Genomic DNA, 20,728 nt, shown 5'->3' with positions numbered 1-20,728 from the left:
GATGAAAGTTGTGCAGCACGCTAACGTCCTTACTCCACTCTGTGTGCTCGTGTGGGTCTGACCCTTCCACTCCTTTGATTTGTTCCTCGTACTTTTTTTGCCTCTTCGTCACGTCTGTCTTCGTACGGAGCTGCCGTGTTCACCGTGGTTTCGTACATCACTGTTTTTAGGGCAAATAAAATGCAAGTAGGGATTAAAACTGCAGAATTAAGATTAGAGGAGCTGGAAATGCTAGCGCTCGATGCAGTGTTTTGATTTTGTTGCCACTCGTACCTACAACGCAACGCGCGAAAGTCACGTGGTCTGTCGATCTCTATTGCGAAGCTAGCCGCTCACAATGGCGAAGAGAAAAGTTAATTCTGAAAGCAGAGCCTTTCAGCACCAGTGGCAGGCTGAATATATGTTTACAGACATGCTGGTAAACACGTGTGTCTTATTAGTGGAGCGAATGTGGCTGTAATGAAGCAATTTAATTTAAGACGGCACGACGAGACGAAACGTCAGGATAAGCAGAAAAACCTAAACGCAGAAACTACAGAAAGTAGACGAGCTAAAGAAGAATCTGACATTTCAGCAGACGTTTGTCACCAGAGCAAAACCACAAAGTGAAGCTGTTGTGAAAGCAAGTTTTATTGTGGCAGAGGAGCCAAATCAGCCCGGCTATTTACCGAGGGAGAGTTTCTAAAGAGCTGCATGATGAAGCTGTGCGTCGTCTTGTGTCCAGACAAAACACAGATTTTGGCAAATGTGAGCCTGAATAGAAACGTATGTCAAAGTGTAAACGACATGAAACTGTCCTGGGACAAACTTGTTGGATGCAGCGCCGGTGTTGTGCGGTGAAAAAAAACTGACTAGTCAGTAGGATGCGAGTAAAGATGCAGGAGGAGAACTGTACCGGTGAGTTAACAGCATCACTGCATCACACACCAGGAAAGGCTGTGTGGTAAAGTCCTTAAAATGGAGCATGTAATGATCACCGTAACGGAGACCGTGAATTTGATCCGAACTAAAGGTTTAAATCACCGTCAATTTCAGTCTTTTATGATGCAGTGATCCCTGTTGCCAAGTAATGTTGAGCCAAGTCAGTGCAACAGTGTTCCCAAATGCGCACTTTGCTGATAAACTGAGTGCACTGAGTTTGTGGCGCTTTGGTGACTTTGAAGCACAAAAAGAGAATTTCGAGCTGCTTCACAACCCAACGTGGAAACTGCACCCGTGCAGATTCAGATGCAGCTGCAGTGTAATGATGCACTCAGGCAAAGTACGACACTGACTGGCCCGCACAGTTTATAGCTCCACTCCTGCAGCAACGCCCAGCTCCGTCTACATGCGGCTCCAGCCTTGTGTTTGCTTTCATTTACTTTTTCTGGGCTTTTGGCAACATGTTCTTGTTTCTAACTTGCATAATTTTGACAGGATATATTTTTATGGAGAGCAAAATGTTTAAAGAATAAACTTTAATTTTAAAGTTTATTTATTCTGGAATAATATTCCTGTCTGTATTCATATTTATGTTTACAAAACATTGTTTTAGTGTGTTCAATAAATGTTTATCTTGACCTAAAGTGTGCCTTGAGGTTTGGCCCCCAGTGCAATTGAGTTTGGCAGCCCTGCAGCAGATATTTTAATGGCCTGCATTTGTATAGTGCTTTTCTAGTCCCTAAGGACCCCAAAGCGCTTCACACTATATCCATTCATTCACACATTGGTGATGGCAGCTACATTGTAGCCACAGCCACCCTGGGGCGCACTGACAGAGGCGAGGCTGCCGGACACTGACGCCACCGGGCCCTCTGACCACCTCCAGTAGGCAAACACGGGGTTAGTATCTTGCCCAAGGTTATTTGACATGCAGCCAGGAGACAGCCTGGGATCGAACCACCGACCTTCTGATTAGTGGCTGACCTGCTCTACCACCTGCGCTACAGCCACCCCATGGTCAGTCCAACCTCCAGGGGCATAATATCATCCTTGTACAATCTAGTCTCCCACTTACAATCTTCTTCAGTAGCTGCCATCGAATCTAAATGGGAACAAGACATAACTTTCATATCACAGATGACCTGTGGGACTCTGTCCTCGGCCAAGTTCACAATATATCGATGTGTGCTTGACACACTCATTTAAGATCATCGGGTGCATTGATCCAGGGTCAGGCTGGAGCGTATACACCCAGCCTGTAGGGGGTGCTCCTGGTACATTACTTCATATGTACTGGTCCTTCATTGGCCAACGTTTGGAACTGTTTCCCAAACCATGTCTGAAGTCCTCAAATTAAACCAGAGCCACTCTGTGCTACGTTTGATGCGCCCAGGACCTGAAGCTGCCCAACTCCAGAGTCAGAGTGTTAAACTTTTCATTACTGCTGACCAGGCGAGCTACCTGACCCCCCTCCCGCATGTGCAATGAGTAAAAGATACAACGTCCTGCTTTGTTTAGTTCAGTTCAATTCTGAAGTACTTTGTTATACGTAGCACTGAAACCTTTGTCTAATGAAAGGTCAGGATGAAATGGAAAATGCAGTTAGAAGGAACATTTACACGATCCTCCACATTTATTATGTTGATGTTTTCATGAATGGTCAGATGGTCCGCTGCTGTGAATTATGGGACGGAATTTTCTTCTCCCCGTTCATAAAGGATGCTCTGCTAAGGGAAGCATTGAAGTTCCTTTGCGTAGTGTTTGGAGAACTGGAACAGCTCTGGTTATGGCCACCATGCAGATACATCGCTCAGTGAGGAACCTTCCTGAGCAAAAAGGGTCGTTTGGAACGCACCTCGATCTCCCTTAGACTGTGCTGCTTTCAATCAGGTCCCTGATTTAAGGGAAAACATGAGCTGGACCTCATGTCTGACCTCAGGCAGGCGTAAAGAAACACAGAGCAGGTACACAAACACAAAGTATGGACAGGTGAAGAAGCTTACAGGTAGATGCAGGTGGTCTCCTCTGCTGTGAATCTGTCACATCGCCATGTTACCCGTCTGCCTGAATACCTGTGTGAGTGCTGGGACCCTCAGGACAACGACACAGATGCACCTGAACACTCATGCAGGTTTCTCTGCCTTTTAACACCTTAACTGGATTATCAGATTACCTGCACTAGTGTCTCACACACACACACACACACACACACACACACACACACACACACACACACACACACACACACACACACACACACACACACACACACACACCTGTATACCTGCCTTTGTGAGGACTCTCAGTAACATGAAAGCTCCCCAGGACCCTGTAAATCTGGACCCACAAAGTTAGACCTAGAGCCAGGTGTAGACTGACTGTGACACTCACAGGTTTTCACAAACCCAGGTTTCCACGCATCTCTGCTTCTCAGACACACACAGAAACACAGAAAGGTCAAAGGTCAGAAAACATTTGTTTTTAATCCAGAGAAAGCTGGCAGCTGATTGGTCAGCTGGAGAGGAAAACAGCAAACAAACAGTCAGATGATCAAAACAAGCATTTAACAGGCCAATAGGAGCAGAGCATATCTTAAAGTGACAGAGTGCCAGTTTAACGTCTCAGAGACTGTTAGCACTATTAGCATCCCTCATTCACAAATATGGGCTGCGTTAGCTTCAAGCTAGGAGAAACACTGATCGGTGGCTCAGATTGATCACCAGCAGGCGCACTTTGGTGTTTGCATAGACGACGAATGGGATGCTCCGCAGGTGAGATCATGTGATAGAGTGAGAACACTGCACAGGTGAGGAAGGGGCAGGTAAACATGTGACTAAGTGCTTCTGATCAGGTACACAACATGAAAACTTCAGGGGAGGGAGGGGGCAAGAGAGGCAGGGTGCTGTCTGACAGCCAGGGGGCGCTGCATGAGGAACTCTGAGTGTTTTACAAATCAGAGCAAAAGAAGAACTCCACCAGTGTGACATCATTACAACCAGGAAAACAACTAATCAGTGTGTGAGGCTGCAAACATGGTGGAGGTGGGAGGAGTCAGGTGGGAGCTCTGTGTGTCTCTTTGGCTGCATTTAAACACTTTTTAAACTAAAAACTATTTTTTCCAGGATCGAGTTCAGCTTTGATTCCTGATTCCTCAAAACTCACCAGCCAGCTGGGGATATACAGCCCACATGTTTAACGGGGACACGGGGAGCCCGGTGGTTTAACGGGGACACGGAGAGCCCGGTGGTTTAACAGGGATCCAAATGTTTAACAGGGACACGGGGAGACCAGGTGGTTGCGGGGCCACAGTGTCAGTTCAGGTTTCAACCAATAAGCAGCTCACCAGCAGCAAGTGTAGAGGAAAAGGAATCAAAGCTTCTAACACCACCTGGACCTTAATAACGTCCTAATAAGGGGTCGTCCCCTCCCACTCCAGCAAGTACTGGACCGTCCCCTGAGGGGTGATGCGGCGAGCCAACACCTGATAGCGCTCGCCATTGGTTAGCCTACCCGCTACTCCAAAGTAAGAGGAGATGGAGGAGTGGAGGTGGGAGTTGTCAGACGGCAGCGGTGAGTGGTCTGACAAGAAGTGGGAGGAGTCTGTGGTCAGGTGGGTGTGGTTTGTAGCTTCCTGGGCCCCAATGATGCCAGAAGGCTCTTCCCCTCCAAGCTCCTCCCCTGCCTCACTGCGATTGGCCCACTGGCTGTAACTGTTCCGGGGTAACTTCCTCTTTCTGCTGCCCATCCTTCTCCTGAAGACAGAGGTCAAAGGTCAGATATCAAAAGCCTAGGGTTGGTGAGTCAGGTGTTCACTCAGCTCACCTGAAGTGGTAGGAGGAGGCGGAGCCAGAGGTGGAGGCATCGGTGGAGTCCTGGTCGATGCTGACGGCTCTGCTGGAGCTGCTGAGGAAGGACAGCAACGTCACAGGTGCGCCACCGTATGACGTGAACGGGAAAGCACAGGTAAGCAAAGCATCAATCAGAGCGCCGAGTCCAGCGCTAATCTCACCTCTTCAGGCTCTGCAGCTCATCCAGCGTGAAGTCAAAAATGTTGGCCATGTGGTGGTTGGCGGTCCAGCTGCAGGTCAGCTCGTTCTACGGGCAGAAGGTCACAGTCAGCGTGATGCATTAACAGCTTTAGAAACCACAGAAGAAGAAAATGAGCCTCACATTAGGAATGGCATCCTCGAGAAGCCACTTGGACTTCCTCTTTCTCCTCTCAGCTGAGCTGCTGAAGAAACAGAAATAAACACCACGGTTACGCTTCGTCCAATCACAGGCAGCAACGGCTGGCAGCAAGAGATCATACCTGCTCGCCGTCTTCTTCCTTGCCCCGCCCCCATCATTCTGAGCACGCTCAGGAAAGAGCTTGGAGGGGGGGTTAGGAGGGACCCTGGTCCTCAGACGAAAGATGCACTTCCTCTTTTTGATTTCCTTCCCGCACAGAAACCTGAACACACACACACACACGTTAAGAACACACATCCTGTGTTCATGTTACACACGTGTACTCGTGACGGCCTCGCTCTGATTGGTCCTTACTTGCTCTTGTACTTGTTGAGTGCGTCGAGCAGGTGCTGCCCCCTCTCTGCTGGGGGGGTGTTGGACAGCTGAACAAACACACAGAGGGTTAAATGAACACAGGCACACCACGTGATCTCAGCGTACCTGGCTCAGGTGTGCTATTACCTTCCCAAGCTGCAGGTGGTCCCAGTGGGTAGAGACGAAGGTGAGGATCTCGTCCAGTTCGAAATACTTCTTCTTGCTGCAGATGGACAGGTTGTAGAGCACCAGGTGGACCAGGTCCACCCACCTGAGGGACAGGCGCCGCACGCACTCTGAGCCCTTATTACACACCACGCACACAAACAAGTAGAACCTGCGGGAGGACAGGAAGTCAGAGCCATACCGGGGAAAGGTAGCAGGGGGAGGGGCGGAGCAGGGGGTGGAGCCTCACCTGTCTCCAAACATCATTGCTTCCTGCAGGCACTGAGTGCACGCCTCATGGAACCACTGTTGACACCTGAAGCACTGCAGCATCTTCAGGTACCACCTGCACACAAAGGTAATGCACACAGGTGAATCAAGTAATGGCCAACCACACCTGCAGCTGTCATCAGGCCAACTTACTCTCCAGGGCCGCCGCAGTAACAGTAACACTGCTGCTGATTGGTCCGGTGCTGCGAGTCCCAGTCCAGGGCCTCCAGCTCGTACGGAAGCACCTGTTTCATCACACTCAGGGCTTTGGCTATCACACCTTTCCTCAGAGCCCCGCCCTTCTGTGGGACACACAGGTGCAGAGACACGAGTCAGAGGCAGGCGAAACACACACACACACAAATGAGAGAGAGACACACACACACACACACACACACACACACACACACACACACACACACGGGTAAGAGAGAGAGAGACACACACACACACACGGGTAAGAGAGAGAGAGAGAGACACACACACACGGGTAAGAGAGAGAGAGAGAGACACACACACACACACACGGGTAAGAGAGAGAGAGAGAGACACACACACACAAACACACACACACACACACACACACACGGGTAAGAGAGAGAGAGAGAGAGAGAGAGACACACACACACACACGGGTAAGAGAGAGAGAGAGAGACACACACACACACACACACACACACGGGTAAGAGAGAGAGAGACACACACACACACACGGGTAAGAGAGAGAGAGAGAGACACACACACACAAACACACACACACACAAATGAGAGAGAGAGAGACAAACACACAAACACACACACACACAAACACACAAATGAGAGAGAGAGACACACACACACAAACACACACACACACAAATGAGAGAGAGACACACACACAAATGAGAGAGAGAGAGACACACACACACACACACACAAACACACACACACACAAATGAGAGAGAGAGAGAGAGACACACACACACACACACACACACAAATGAGAGAGAGAGAGACACACACACACAAACACACACACAAATGAGAGAGAGAGAGACACACACACACACACACAAACACACACACACACAAATGAGAGAGAGAGACACACACACACACACACACACACACACACAAACACACACACAAATGAGAGAGAGAGAGAGAGACACACACACACACACACACACACACACACACACACACACACACACACACACACAGGTGAGAAGCATCGTACCCGGACCGCCAGAGCAAAGACGCAGCGTCTGCAGAACCACGGAGTCAGGGTGCCGCTGCCCTCTACTGGAGGAATGTGACACTGCTGGTGGAAACCTGACAGACAGGTGATGGTCAGAGCCCAGGATTCACCATGGCAACAGATAAACAAAGAGCACTCAGTCATCGTGACCTTTGACCTTAAATCTGATCATCAGAAAGCATTTCTGCCTTTACTGCAAACAGCGTTTGCGCTAATGTTTCTACTATCAGCTTCACTCTGAGCTTCTGTTAAAGGTCAGAGGTCATTCACATTAGAAGTATCAGCAGTTATGGAGGAGCTCCGCCTCCTGAGAAAACGCTGATGTCACTGCAAGCCCGTCCAATAAATCCCACCCCGAAACACCATGCAGTAGGGCTGGGCGATATATCGAGTTTTTTAATATATCGATATATTTTTTTATACACAATATGTTACTACGTTACGTTACAGTTATACTTGTGGAACCGCAAGTTTGCCTCTCTTTCGTCCACTTTTGTCTCTACGCAACGTTACTCTGCCTCGCCTCTCCTTCACTGAACACAACTCCCCCATCACCTGCAGGCTGCTCGTTAAAAAGAAAACATTTGGAGATTACTATTTTAGTGCTGTCAGCGTTAATCTCGTTAAAATGACATTAACGGCATTAATGAGCATTATTATTTAATAAATGTTGATAATTTCTTTCTTTTTTTTCTGAGTAATTTTTTCACGTACATCTGCGCTGTATGTTAATAAAAGTGCCTGTGTGAGACCTGGGACACTGTGTGACTAAGAACTCGCTTTTTCTTCTTACTTTATACCTTTAAAAAAAAAAAAAAATCGAGATACATATCGTATATCGCCATCCAGCTAAAGAATATCGAGATATGAATTTTGGGCCATATCGCCCAGTCCTACCATGCAGTTAGTTTTAGCTTCGCAGGTGTGACCCTCAGTCCAACCTGCAGAAAGCCCACAGGCAAGTAGAGCAGGGCAATATGACCAAAAATATTTATCACGATATAGATCTGAAAATTTGCGATAACGATATAACTGACGATATAATTGACACTAGACAAAATACTTTACAACTCCACAATTTTATTAGTGCAAAAAAACCCCATCCATCCATCTTCGTCCGCTTTATCCGGGGCCGGGTCGCGGGGGCAGCAGCCTAAGCAAAGAGGCCCAGACCTCCCTCTGCCCAGCCACCTCCTCCAGCTTATCCGGGGGAATACCAAGGCGTTCCCAGGCCAGCCGAGAGATATAATCTCTCCAGCGTGTCCTGGGTCTGCCCCAGGGCCTCCTCCCGGTGGGACATGCCTGGAACACCTCACCCAGGAGGCGCCCAGGAGGCATCCTTGTCAGATGCCCGAACCACCTCAGCTGGCTCCTTTCGATGTGGAGCAGCAGCGGCTCTACTCTGAGCCCCTCCCGGATGGCCGAACTTCTCACCCTATCTCTAAGGGAGAGGCCAGCCACCCTTCGGAGGAAGCTCATTTCTGCCGCTTGTATCCGCGATCTCGTTCTTTCGGTCACTATCCACAGCTCGTGGCCATAGGTGAGGGCAAAAAAAACCCATCAATGTATTTTCACATAAACAAGCAGCTGTTTTTTGCATTAAAGTTATATAAACATTTTACAGTGCAAATGCAAATTCCTCGCTGACAGCTTAACCAAAAGGCATTTCCAGTGGAAACTGGCCGACATATCCTCAGCATAACCATGTATAATATCCACAAAACTTAAAAAAAAAAAAAAAAAGCTTATACACATGCAATACGGTAATATTATGTTGAAGCACAGTACGTATCACTCCGCGAGGCTCCGCCTACGGTAGCCGTAACGCTCCGACAATCCATCAAGCGGTGCGGCTTCGTAGCTTAGCAAAGTCGTACTGAAACATTTGACAGATTTTCGAGCGCCGTGCACATAAAATCGTTTCGAGGTCAGTAAACACTAGGGCTGCCACAAACGATTATTTTGATAGTCGACTAGTCACCGATTATTTTTGCGATTAGTCGACTAATCAGATCATCATCCATTAGACGTAAAACTACAGCTTATTGCACCAGCAGCATCTGCTCTTATATAACTATCATTAGCTTACAGCTTTAAGTGTTTAAGGTCTGTGCTAACTAAAAATAAAGACAAGATGATAGTTTATTAAATTTTAATGAAATTTGCAGATTGTTTCGGTGAAGTTTAATAAACTCCTTGCTATCTAAAATATAACAGGACACTGGAGTATATTCTCCAGCATCTCACACTTCTGATAATCAGCTGTCTGCTTGACGTTTATTCAGCTGTGTAAAAACTATAACTTTAATCTCAGCCAAACTGATTTACTCAGGAACAAATAAAATACTAAAAAAAAAAAAGCCAAACAATAACATGTTTAAGTTATCTAAGTGACTCATATATATTTAACCTGAGTAGCGAAAGACGGCGGTGGGTTTGAAAACGATTTGCGGGGAGTCCGGTGTTCTCACGGCGCTAGTGAGCCTAGCCCCCCGGCTCGCTAACGAGCTAGTGGGTAACAGATGTCTCCGAAAACGTCGGAGCGCTTTTGAAAATATGTGGTGTCCTGATAAACTGAGCAGATATTTGAGGTTTACACAGCTACATTCTCGCCTGAAAATATGTTAAACGTTTATTTTGTGACCCAGAAAGAATAATAAGAGTAATATTAAAACTAACTAGCTGCCGCCATTGTTGGAAACTGCGCTGGGCCACGCTATGAATTCTGGGACACAGCTGCTTCTTCTTCTTCTTCTTCTTCGGGGTTTAACGGTAGCTGACATCCTTGTACATGCAATGCTGCCATCTTCTGTTTCAGTCCGTTATTACACTCTTAAATCCTGCCACTTATTCCTGCGTCTTTTGTGATCGTACAAAGTTTCAAACGACGCGTCGACTATTAAATCAGTCGTCGACGATTTTGATAGTTGACGTAATCGTGACTAGTCGACAAATCGTGGCAGCCCTAGTAAACACAACCAGAATTCAAACATAAGGCACACGGGGTTATAAGGGGCTCTGTCGATTTTCAGAAAAATCAAAGGGTTGATTGTAAGTACGCCGTATTTTCCAAGAAACAGGGTAATAACGACGGCCCGCTAGCATGCTCCACCAAAAATAGTGCTTTGTTGTGTATCTGACGGACGAAAGCTAAACCAGTTCCACACCACTGAAGCTGCAGCATTTCTACAAACCAATCCGGTTGTTCAGTCTGACGTCACCAGCCGTGTCTGGGCCTAAACTCCGCTGCAGGTCCATATATCAAACGATCACTGTGGCATTACTGAGAGTTGAAAAACTGTCTAAAGTCTTTCATCTTTAATAAAATGATCAGCGTTCTGCTCTACCAGGTGTAACAATTGAGTTTAACATCCAGGCATCCATGAAAACGGAATTTATGACATTTAACGGAGTTAGAAGTTAGCAGGGAGTTAGCTCGCTAGCTTCTATCTAAATACAATATAGCATGTCCTGACTGTGGGGTTTTGGAAACAAATTAAAACGTACAGCTCTGCTATCACTTCCAGCATAAATGAAGACAGAAAACTAAACAGCAGTGACGTTTGTAGGGTTACTGAAGTTGGGCTAGCTGGTATATAATGATGTGCTACGTGACCGCTAGCGACACAGCTATGTTAGCATAATATAAACAAGCTAACTTTTTTCCCACTCGATAAAAGTTAACGTGAGTGTTCTCGGTGGTCAGGAACAAATGTAATCGCATGGCAGGATGCTGTAAAAGGACCAAACTTCAGCCAGGAGAACAACTGGCACTTGTTGCTGCTAATGTGGAGATAATCCATCCACAATACGAGCTTAGTCATTCATATACTGCTGCATGGGCTGGGCTGTAGTTACATCCTAAGGTTTTAAAAACTGAGCTTAAATAAATGATTAGCGGTAATAAAAGCCGAGGGAGGTCAACAGTGATCACTGACTGTTTTAGGAGCTTTTTGAGATCAAATAGAAGAAAATACATAACATTAAACATGTTAACAACACAAAAGCCATATTAAACGCAGACTACTTTAGACCCGGAAGTAGGATTCGTCGCGTGATCACTGGACAACTGGATTCTCGTTCATCCGTTTCATTCAACGATCCGCTTTTGCTCTTCTCATTCTCCGTCTCCACCATGCGTTTTCTGCCATGTGCGTATAAAAACAAAGGCACTGCGCATGCGCGTTTTACCCATATTCTATCGCCATATTTCATTTTCTTGCCGTTGCCCAACATTATACCGGTATTACCGTGAACGGTATGATATGGCCCAGCCCTACAGGCAAGTGTTCCTAATGGACTGCTCCTGTGTGTGTGTGTGTGTGTGTGTCAGTTAGACTCACCGATCCCACACTTCCCACAGATCAGGATCTGGTTTGATTGGGTGTTGGAGTTTGGGTCCACCTCCTGGCACATGGAGCAGCGAGGCTCCTCCCCCGGTACTCCAGCTGCATTAGGATTGGACAAAAGAAGCAGATCACAGACATGAAGCACCTGTCTTGCCCTCTCTAGCTTTCTCTCACTCCACCCGTCTGTCTCACCGTGCTGGATGTCCTTCCAGAGGACCCAGAACTTGGAGTTGTCCTCAAAAGTGACGAAGCAGCTCTGCCTAGGGGGACTCACCTATCCACCAATCAGAACACAGAAACTCAGCCAATCACGATGAGCATGATGACGCTGCAGTGGGTGTCAGGTGAGCACAGGCTTACCCGTTGGATCTTTCCCAGGTAGTACAGTCCATCTGACCAACGACAGAGCACGAACTGACCCACGCTCAGACTGGACTCCACCCCGTCAGGTTCGGGGACACGCCCCCCTTCACACCCTCCGCCCCCTGGAGACACCTGATGCTCCAGACCGCAGAAGTCTTCGATCAGGTCCTCATACATCCTGCAGAGAGACAGACAGACGGTCTGTGATTCATTCCTGAACTGCGCGGTGGATTGGAGGAGGGCTGACATGCGCAGTGCGTCCTCCCATCACATACCGTTAACAGAGCTCTAACCATCCAGTAACTACCCACCACACCCTAACGGGTTAACTAACGGAAAAGAGCTGATGAAGCGCGATAACCGATCGGAATAACGAGTAAACCGGGCCATGAAATCCTGAACGATAACCCGGTAACAGCCCGTAATAATTCACGTTAAGAGGGCCAGCTCACACAAAAAACACTTGCACACAGTGATGAACTGACACGGGATAAATTCAAGGGTTCCAACAGCTCTGTGTCCCGGGCTGAACTAACGGGCCACACTAAATCCCAGGGCTAAATCAGAGCGGGTCAGCGCAGAGAGGGAAGCCGTGATACCTGCATTGATCCGGGCTGTGCCTCCTTTCTGTCGGTCCTCCCGCTGCTGGCATCCCAGGACAGAAGGTCGTTGAGTCGATGCTTCTTCAGGGTGTCTGTCTGTCTGTCTCTGTCCGTCTCCCTCACGTCTGCCTGTCTGCCTCCCTTACGTCTGTCTGTCTGTCTGTCTGCTACTACTGCTCTCCGCGGCGCTAAACTTCAAACTTACTCCGGCGCCATTTTTCACTTTTCCCGCGAATCACAGCACGGCTTTTTTCCTTATCGTTCCGTCATCACGCCGCAGCGCCTACCCTAACTGTGATTGGCTGTTGCATTGAAGCCTGTGGGACCCTGCGCTGTGATTGGCTGTGAGAGGAAAAAAATAGTTTTACCGCGAGATTTGGTTTCTGAGCGAGATTTCTTGTGTAGCTGTTCTCCCTACACGCTGCTGATCTACACCCAGCACCTCTCTGCGAGCTGAACTCCACCTGTGACCGCCTTCCTCCACTCTCACACACCACTCTCACACTCCTCTCTCCCGCAAGTACACAGTACAAGGGCGTAGATTTGGTTTTGGCATCGGTGGGGACGGACGATTCAACCACCGAGCCCTGCCCCGTTTTTTTTTTCTTTTCTTTTTTGTCTTTGCTTCTTGATAAAAGGAGAAATATACTTGCCTACATATGCTATTCTACATGCTTTTAAACCATTTAAAATTATAATTCATAGTTTTATATGTTAAATTACTATTAAACAAATGACTAAGTATTTTAGACTTTAGTTTACTTCAGCCATATTCCATATAAATCAGGTATCATACAAAAATAAAAATAGCTTCAAATACAGTCATGACAATAAAAGAATATGACTTTAAGGACTTAACATCATTACTTCAGTTGTAGTACACCAACATCTCTGACACATCAGCACTAAGGGAACACTGAATGACCTGCTGGTTTTTGTCCATAAAACTACTCGTCTAAGATGACCACAGAGTAAAAGATTATACAACATTTTAGGCACTGTTGCCCCGATCAGATCAGTGAGCTGGGATGTTTTATTCTAAACATGAACTACTGTTACAGCAACAGACATGGACTACTGGTGCCCCACACAACAACTCAATGTCCACTATGTGAGGGAGCCAAACACATGCTTGCTCCTCTCGTTAATCTGTAGCACCAAATCATCAGTCAGTCACCTGTGACCTCGCCTCTTCACCTCTGAGCTACAACATGGCAGAGCTGCCTCTGTCACCTGATGAATAACAGTGAGACATTCCTCATACATGCAGTCACACATGTGCTTCGAATACAGTCATGAACCAACAAGTCATCATCCAACTTCACCTGTGACCTTGTGTCACCATTACTCTCTGAGCTTTGTGTTGGTTCTTCACCTGACAAACAGGACAAACATGACAATAAGAATAAAATGTGCAGCTGCTTCAGTGTTTCTGTCACTTTGTGCAGATCTTGACTCGTCAGTAATGTTTGTAGGCTGAGTGCATTTTTGAAACAATTTGTGCAAACTGCACTACAAGGTGGAATATTTGCAAAATCATGACTACCTCGTGATATTTTGTCTCAAAAATAAACCCTATGAATATGTCAGTGCCATTAGGAAGAAATTATTGTGTCACCAACATTTTAATGTTAGACATATAATTCTAACAGCCTCTGTAAACTAATATCCTGGCTGCTCGAGGCTGCCGTTTTCTCTGACAGTTCCAATCAAAATTAGAAACGCTGCTCTGAGACTGAGAGAACTAATAGTGCTGCCTGCTGTGCAGGTAGTTCCCAAACACGTTATTCATGGTTACATACAGTTTTAGACTGATGTGGGCCAAAGCCTAGCACAGCCTGTAACATTATTATGACGGACACATTTTATGAGTGAGCTTGGCTTTAAGTGACTTACAGGTTTCTTTGAAAAACACTTTCTTATATCCAGGTTCTTCCTCTTTGCTGCCGTCCTCCTCGCAGCGCAGGTTTGCCGCTGCTAAAACTAAACAGAGCTCCCTGAAAGGCTCAGCCAATCACACTGGCCATATTTATCACATGAGGCAGGACTAGGGATGGGTACCGGTATCCGGTGCCATTATGGCACCGATTCTGACATAAACAGTAGTAACCAGACCGAAAAGCAGCGCACATTTCGGTGCTTTATTTCGGTCCTTTATTTCGGTCCTTTCTTTTCCCTGAGATGTCATACACTTTGGATTCTAGCCAATCATTTTACCTTTCCAAGCGTAGTAGGCGGGCCCAGGTACGTACGTTCTTTTAGAGCAGAGCTACAGATTAAAAATGCCCAAGGCGAAGCGGTCAAAATTCTGTAAAAGGCTGTACTTCACAGCAAAAGATGCAAACTCAGCAGCAACAAGTGCTTTAAGCTGATACTGTGATACTGTCAAAGGAGGTAACACCTCGAATCTGATGAAACACCTGGCGACGCATAGCGTTTTTTTTAAAAGCCCAGAAATGCGCCGTATTTGATAGCTTGCTGCGAGACCTCACACCGGGCACATCTACTGCGGGTGTGGTGCCTGTTATCGGACCCGGAGTTAGCAACATCCCCCAATAACCCGAAGAGGAGAGTCCTGGCCCCTAGCCCTGCCAGTGTAGCAGAAATGATGAGGATGATGATGCAGCAGCAGCCGTTCTTCTCTGCGTGAGTAGCTAAATGTTGTTCCTGTGTAATTTACGTTGAGTAGGCTAACCACGTTATTACATTAATGCATGTAAGGTGAACTAGCAAACACCATCATAGCTACATGCGGCTGTCTTCTTGTTTGATGGCAGATGCTCCCTTCACCCTGGCCAAAAAGGCTAAAATGACCAAAGAAAAAATGACCAAAGAAAAAGTGGAAAACAGCTGAACATGAGAGGTTTTTGGACAAAGTTTGTGTTTTTTCCATTGTTTAAGCACTGCTTCCAGCCAAGAGTGATACCATATATGCCCCATAGCTGCAGAAAAGGCTAACATTGTTATCTTTTTACAAAAAACAGCTGAACATCAGAGGTTTTTGGACCAATTTATAATCGATATGTATCTATAGTTCAGCCACAGGTGCAGTCTCTCACTCAAACAACACATTTCTTTTGCATTCAGACACAGGAGCTGGTGTGTTGCAGTTCGCTGCTCAACACTCGCTCAGTCACAAACAAATCGTTTATTTTAAACGATCTTGTTATAAAGGAATCTCTCAACGTCATGTGTTTAACTGAGACGTGGCAACAAAACATGGATTATATACATCTGAAGGAAATTTGTTCGACTGGCTGCTCCGTCATCGGAGCTCCACGTCTTTCGGGACGTGGCGGAGGTCTCGCTGTTTTGCACCAGGACAGATTCACATGCAGACTGATGAACTCGGATTCTTTTACCTCCTTTGAACTGCAGATGATCAAGGTTGGCTCTTTGCACACCTTTTATTGTATTTGAATCTACCGACCTCCTGGCCCTGCCGGAGTCTTTTTAACTGAATTTAACGACCTCCTGTCATCCATTATTAAATTAGAGAAGGTGGTAATGTTGGGAGATTTTAACCTTCATATTGATGATGCATCCTGTAATATGGCTGCTGACTTCATGACTATCACAGAGTCTTTTAATTTTATGCAGCATGTTTCTGGCCCTACACATGTAAAGGGTCACACATTGGACCTTGTTTTCTCCTTGGGTTTAAATATAAATGACATTCGTGTGGAAAATGTCCATATGAGTCACCATAGCTGCATATATTTTAACTTGTCGTTTTATTTGGATCCCCCGGCTCCCAAAATAACGATTGAAAGGCGAATCATAAACCAGAACGCCGGCAAAAGGTTCTCTGCCATGTTTGACGCTGAAATGACTTACAATGATTTGGACTCTCTTGTCTCATCCTTTAATAATCAGTGTAATTCTAGTTTAGTGGCACCTCTGAAAAAAAGTACTGTCCTATGTTTGAAATCTCATCCTTGGTTAAATGAAAACATTCGTAATTTCAGGAGATAGTGTCCCAAGCTGAAACGTTTGTGGAAGGCTTCCCAGCTTGAGGTTTATAAGTTACACCTTAAAGAATCTGTCCTCTTGCTAAATGACATGTGGAAAACGCCAGAACAGAGTATTTTTCACACCTCATAGCCTCAAAAAAGAAAGATCCTAAATTCTTGTTTAAAACAATTAAGAGTATTGTTTCTCCTGATGCTCCTTGTGCACCAGTTCACTCAACGTCCGAATGCAATGAGTTTATGAACTATTTCAGAAATAAGGTCACTGCCATCAGGTCTAATATCTCTCCATCATCTTCTCAATATCAGACTTTCAACTTGCTCTCCTCTGATACTTGGTCCTCTTTTACTCCTGTTACATTACAAGACATCAGAGGCCTGCTTTGTCATATAAAACAGACTTCAAGCCCCCTTGATGTCCTTCCATCTTCATGTTTCACTAGTGTGTTTGATTCAGTTGGCCCCTGTATTGTGGAAATGATAAATACTTCTCTTCATACTGGCTCAGTCCCCAGCTTCTTTAAACAAGCTGTTGTTGAGCCAATATTAAAGAAACCCCAGCTGGATCCATCTCTTCCTAACAGTTATAGGCCAATATCCAAACTGCCTTTTATATCGAAAATTTTAGAAAAAGTAGTACTAGAACAACTTAACTATTTCCTGGATAAAAATGCTGTTATGGACACTTTCCAGTCTGGTTTTCGTAAATTGCATTCCACTGAAACGGCCTTACTTGTGCTGGGCTCACACTGTGCGATTTTTAGCCCATTTTGAGCCGATTTTTGAGTCGTGTGACCGTTTTGGCAATCGGCCCGATTTTGGCCTTCATCGTGCGTCGTGCATCGTGTGCATACGTGGGGTAATGAGACACGATTAACACCTCACGACCAGCTCCCGATCATCAATCGCTTGGTCGTGAGGGTGTCACCGCAGTTTGTCACACTGCGCACGCGCAAACACAAATGTCAGCGAAAAACACGGCGTAGCACGGCAGTGCAGCGTGTGATCTGGACACAAGCGATGGAGGCACAACTTGTAGAACTTTGGAAAGCTCACCTGAGCCTTTTCGATGTGGCCTCACAAAATTATCACGACCACAACAACCGTGAAAATAGTTGGATCTACACTGCTGCTCAATCACAGCTGCCTGATCAATGTTTTTCATTAGCAATTTAGCAAAGCTGATGGTGGTGGTGTGTCTGTGTGAGTGAAAGACAGAGAGAGCGAGCGACAGATTTTCTGTTATAACCTTCATTTTATGGACGCACAGTGTGAGCACTCAGGTCGCATCAGAACATCGGGCCGTATAGTGTGAGACCTGCATCGTGACCTACCAACTTCTAACCCCCTGCGAGTCAACCGTACAGTTTGAGCAGGAGCTGAATCGCGCGACTGAAAATAATCGCACAGTGTCTGCCCAGCATTAGAGTATCTAGTGATATCTTGATGGCAGCAGACTCTGGAGAGCACACAGTGCTGGTCCTGATCTCAGCTCTGCTTTTGACACTGTAGATCACAGCATCATGATAAACAGACTCGAGAACTTGTTTGGGATTACTGGTGTTGTTTTAAAATGGTTTATATCATATCTGTCTGAGAGATCTTTTACTGTTTGCATGAATCATGTCACATCAGAATCAACAGTTTTGCCGTGTGGGGTACCTCAGGGATCTGTCCTGGGTCCAATTCTCTTTTTACTTTATGTATTCCCCCTAGGCCAAATTATTAAGCGCTATAAATATATCTCCTATCATCTCTATGCTGACGACATCCAACTATACTGTTCCTTCAGGATTTCTGAGTTTTATAAATTGTCTAATTTAAGTAATTGCCTGACAGAAATCAACAAATGGTTATATGACAATTTCCTCCAACTAAACTCTGATAAAACAGAAACCCTAATTATTGCTCCAGACCACATGGTCCCAGAAATCAGGCAGTGTATCAGCTTCTTAGACCCTTCTGTAAAATCAAGCCTCAGAAACCTCGGTGCCATGTTTGACAGCTCGATGTCGCTCGAGCAGCTGGTCCGAAACTGTTTTTATCATTTACTGAATATTTCTAAACTCAGACTAATGGTGTCAAAGCTTGAACTTGAGATGATTATTCATGCTTTTATTTCCTCTCGTTTAGACTACTGTAACGGCCTTTTTACTTGTTTTAACAAATCAGCCTTAAATCGTCTTCAGTCTGTGCAGAATGCTGCAGCACGTCTCTTAACAGGCACCAAGAGAAGATCGCATATCACTCCAGTCTTGGCCTCCCTTCACTGGTTGCCTGTAAGTTTTAGGTTTCATTTTAAAATTGTAGTTCTAACCTTTAGGGCCCTACATGGTCAGGCTCCTCAATATTTATCTGACCTGCTGAAACCACATACTTCTTCTCGGGCTTTAAGGTCATTAGATCAGAGACTGCTGGTGGTAGCGCGCACTCGTTTTAAAACTCGTGGTGATCGGGCCTTTCAGACGGCGGCACCACGGCTGTGTCTGTCTCTTTGCTGCACGGACTCCACTGATTCTTTTAAGAAACAGCTGAAGACATTTTTATTTAGAAAAGCATTTGATTAAGTTCTTCTTATGCTGTTTTTATAGTTTTATTGTTTTACATTGTTTTATTTACTGTTATATTGTTTTTATATTTCCATTTTCTGTGTTTATCTGTGAAAAGCGCTATATAAATAAATTTTACTTACTTACTTTTATAGATGGTTTGTTTCCATGACTGCCTGCCTTTAATTTCCCTTCAGTACAGTAGCAGTGGATGTGGGTTAGAGATGCAGTGAGCCTGGACCTGCAGGTGACCATCTTCACTGACCTCCTGTGACAAAGGGCTCATCTGTCCTGGTGAAGAGAAGAAACTATAAAGCCAAACTACACTTTAACCATTTCACAGGCCACTCGTCTGGTTTCTGGACGTTCACAACAAAACTTGTGTCTAAACACATTTTTAACAACACACATACTACTGTTATTACTATGATTTAAATGTAATTAAACAGAAATGTTGGTTTAATGTAAAACCAGTTGTTGCTAAAGATTTGAGATTAACAGATGTTTGACTGTGTCGACTGATCTGTGCGAGGGAGGAGGAGCATTTACAAACCACATTGTCGTGTCCTTCTGCTGAAGGAGGGGCTGCCTTTTGTCTGTTTCTCTGCAAATCATTCGATGATGAAATAAAACAAAATAAAAAGAACATTTCATCTGTTTTTCTTTTTTACATTTTTCAGGTGTTTGTCTGACCCAAGATTCGGTCTCTCGATCCAGTTCTTTGTTTTTGTGATCATTTGAGTTGTACTGACATCCACAGCTGGGTGACTTTCTTATATAAAAGTCCGACAGTAACATAAGCAGCCGGATAATAAAAAGTAAAATATAAGATATAGTGAAGCAACAATAAGAGAGCTTTAAAGGGAAGCCACAACTAAAGCAGGCCACCTGTGAGTTACTTAACTACTTAAGTACAGTATAGAGTAAATGTACTTACTAGATTCCAGCTTACTTATTTTTTCTAATTTAAACCAACTCAGATGCCGAGATCCAGGAAGCATCATCGTGTGACTGGGAATGATCCCAAACCTGGGTTGAATAAACTGCCCTCGGGGGGACTTTGTCCTTCCTGCTACACTCGCTCTGCAGCTTCTTTTCCTTTACTGATTTTATGGACTGCTTCCTGTGAGGTGCAGGACCAGTCTGCAGAGCAGGACAAACCATGTTTCCTCGTCCTGTCAAAGGGCACAAAGTGGGACTTTACTTAGATTCATGTATTCCATAGGACTGCATCATTTCCCCGTACTCTCCCCTCGGCAGTAAGAGGAATCAGTCCGTAACACTACTGTGAAAAGAACGTGCTTTATTGCTGTTTTGCTTCTTTCATCTGGAAATGTCCAAGCTAACCGCGGTCCAGACTGCAAATGTTGGAGTACGGTCACGGTCCTGGGTTAGTGATGGTTGTTGGGTTAATCGCCGTTTCTGTCTCAGTATGTCTAGCTCTTTAGTATTTCCTGAGTTCTAGTTTTAGGTTTTGTTATGCGGTTCCCTGTGTTCTGTGTTTCCTGTTTTACTTTGAAGGTGCATGTCTTGTATTCAGGCCCCTCTTCTGTGGAACCAGCTTCCAGTTTGGATTCAGGAGACAGACACTATCTCTACTTTCAAGATTAGGCTTAAAACTTTCCTTTTTGCTAAAGCATATAGTTAGGGCTGGACCAGGTGACCCTGAATCCTCCCTTAGTTATGCTGCAATAGACGTAGGCTGCCGGGGATTCCCATGATGCATTGAGTTTTTCCTTTCCAGTCACCTTTCTCA

General features: G+C 45.5%; 2 protein-coding genes across 5 annotated transcripts in view; both read right to left on the bottom strand.

Moving 5' to 3' along the window:
- dab2ipa (DAB2 interacting protein a) overlaps positions 1-1,365 on the bottom strand; it is a 34,755-nt gene extending 33,390 nt beyond the window's left edge. The window contains exon 1 of one of the 2 annotated variants that reach the window (XM_085426722.1): positions 1-1,365. This exon is cut by the window's left edge and continues 1,950 nt beyond it. The gene's annotated coding sequence lies outside the window, so the exon portion shown is untranslated. The other variant, XM_085426723.1, reaches the window with a different exon arrangement.
- A 2,336-nt stretch (positions 1,366-3,701) lies between these two features.
- phf19 (PHD finger protein 19) lies at positions 3,702-12,700 on the bottom strand. Of its 3 annotated transcripts, none has more exons than XM_085426719.1 (14): positions 12,450-12,700; positions 11,848-12,028; positions 11,680-11,761; positions 11,482-11,586; positions 7,118-7,212; positions 6,052-6,200; positions 5,879-5,974; positions 5,611-5,800; positions 5,464-5,531; positions 5,231-5,371; positions 5,092-5,152; positions 4,931-5,016; positions 4,744-4,824; positions 3,702-4,673 (listed from the first exon to the last, which is right to left on the bottom strand). In XM_085426719.1, exons 1-14 carry the CDS (start codon positions 12,500-12,502, stop codon positions 4,328-4,330), a joined length of 1,734 nt encoding a protein of 577 aa, XP_085282845.1. In that variant the 5' UTR covers positions 12,503-12,700; the 3' UTR covers positions 3,702-4,327. The 3 variants fall into 3 exon arrangements, with proteins under 3 accessions (XP_085282845.1, XP_085282847.1, XP_085282844.1); XM_085426721.1 differs by having other exon boundaries at positions 4,744-4,821; XM_085426718.1 differs by having other exon boundaries at positions 5,092-5,371.
- Positions 12,701-20,728: the final 8,028 nt, after the last annotated feature.

This window comes from Rhamphochromis longiceps, linkage group LG12, assembly GCF_057381845.1.
Source record: "Rhamphochromis longiceps isolate RC_006_pf linkage group LG12, R_longiceps_female_GT1.1, whole genome shotgun sequence".
NCBI lineage: Eukaryota > Metazoa > Chordata > Actinopteri > Cichliformes > Cichlidae > Rhamphochromis > Rhamphochromis longiceps.
The sequence above is the reverse complement of the archived record's forward strand: the minus strand, read 5'-3'. Positions and strand labels throughout refer to the sequence as shown.

Coding starts and splice junctions, on each gene's coding strand:
- phf19 (XM_085426718.1), bottom strand. CDS start 12,502: ATGCCAGCAGCGGGAGGACCGACAGAAAGGAGGCACAGCCCGGATCAA. Junction 11,762..11,847: donor ACCTGGGAAAGATCCAACGG/GTAAGCCTGTGC, acceptor ATTGGTGGATAG/GTGAGTCCCCCTAGGCAGAG. Junction 5,975..6,051: donor TACTGCGGCGGCCCTGGAGA/GTAAGTTGGCCT, acceptor CTTTGTGTGCAG/GTGGTACCTGAAGATGCTGC.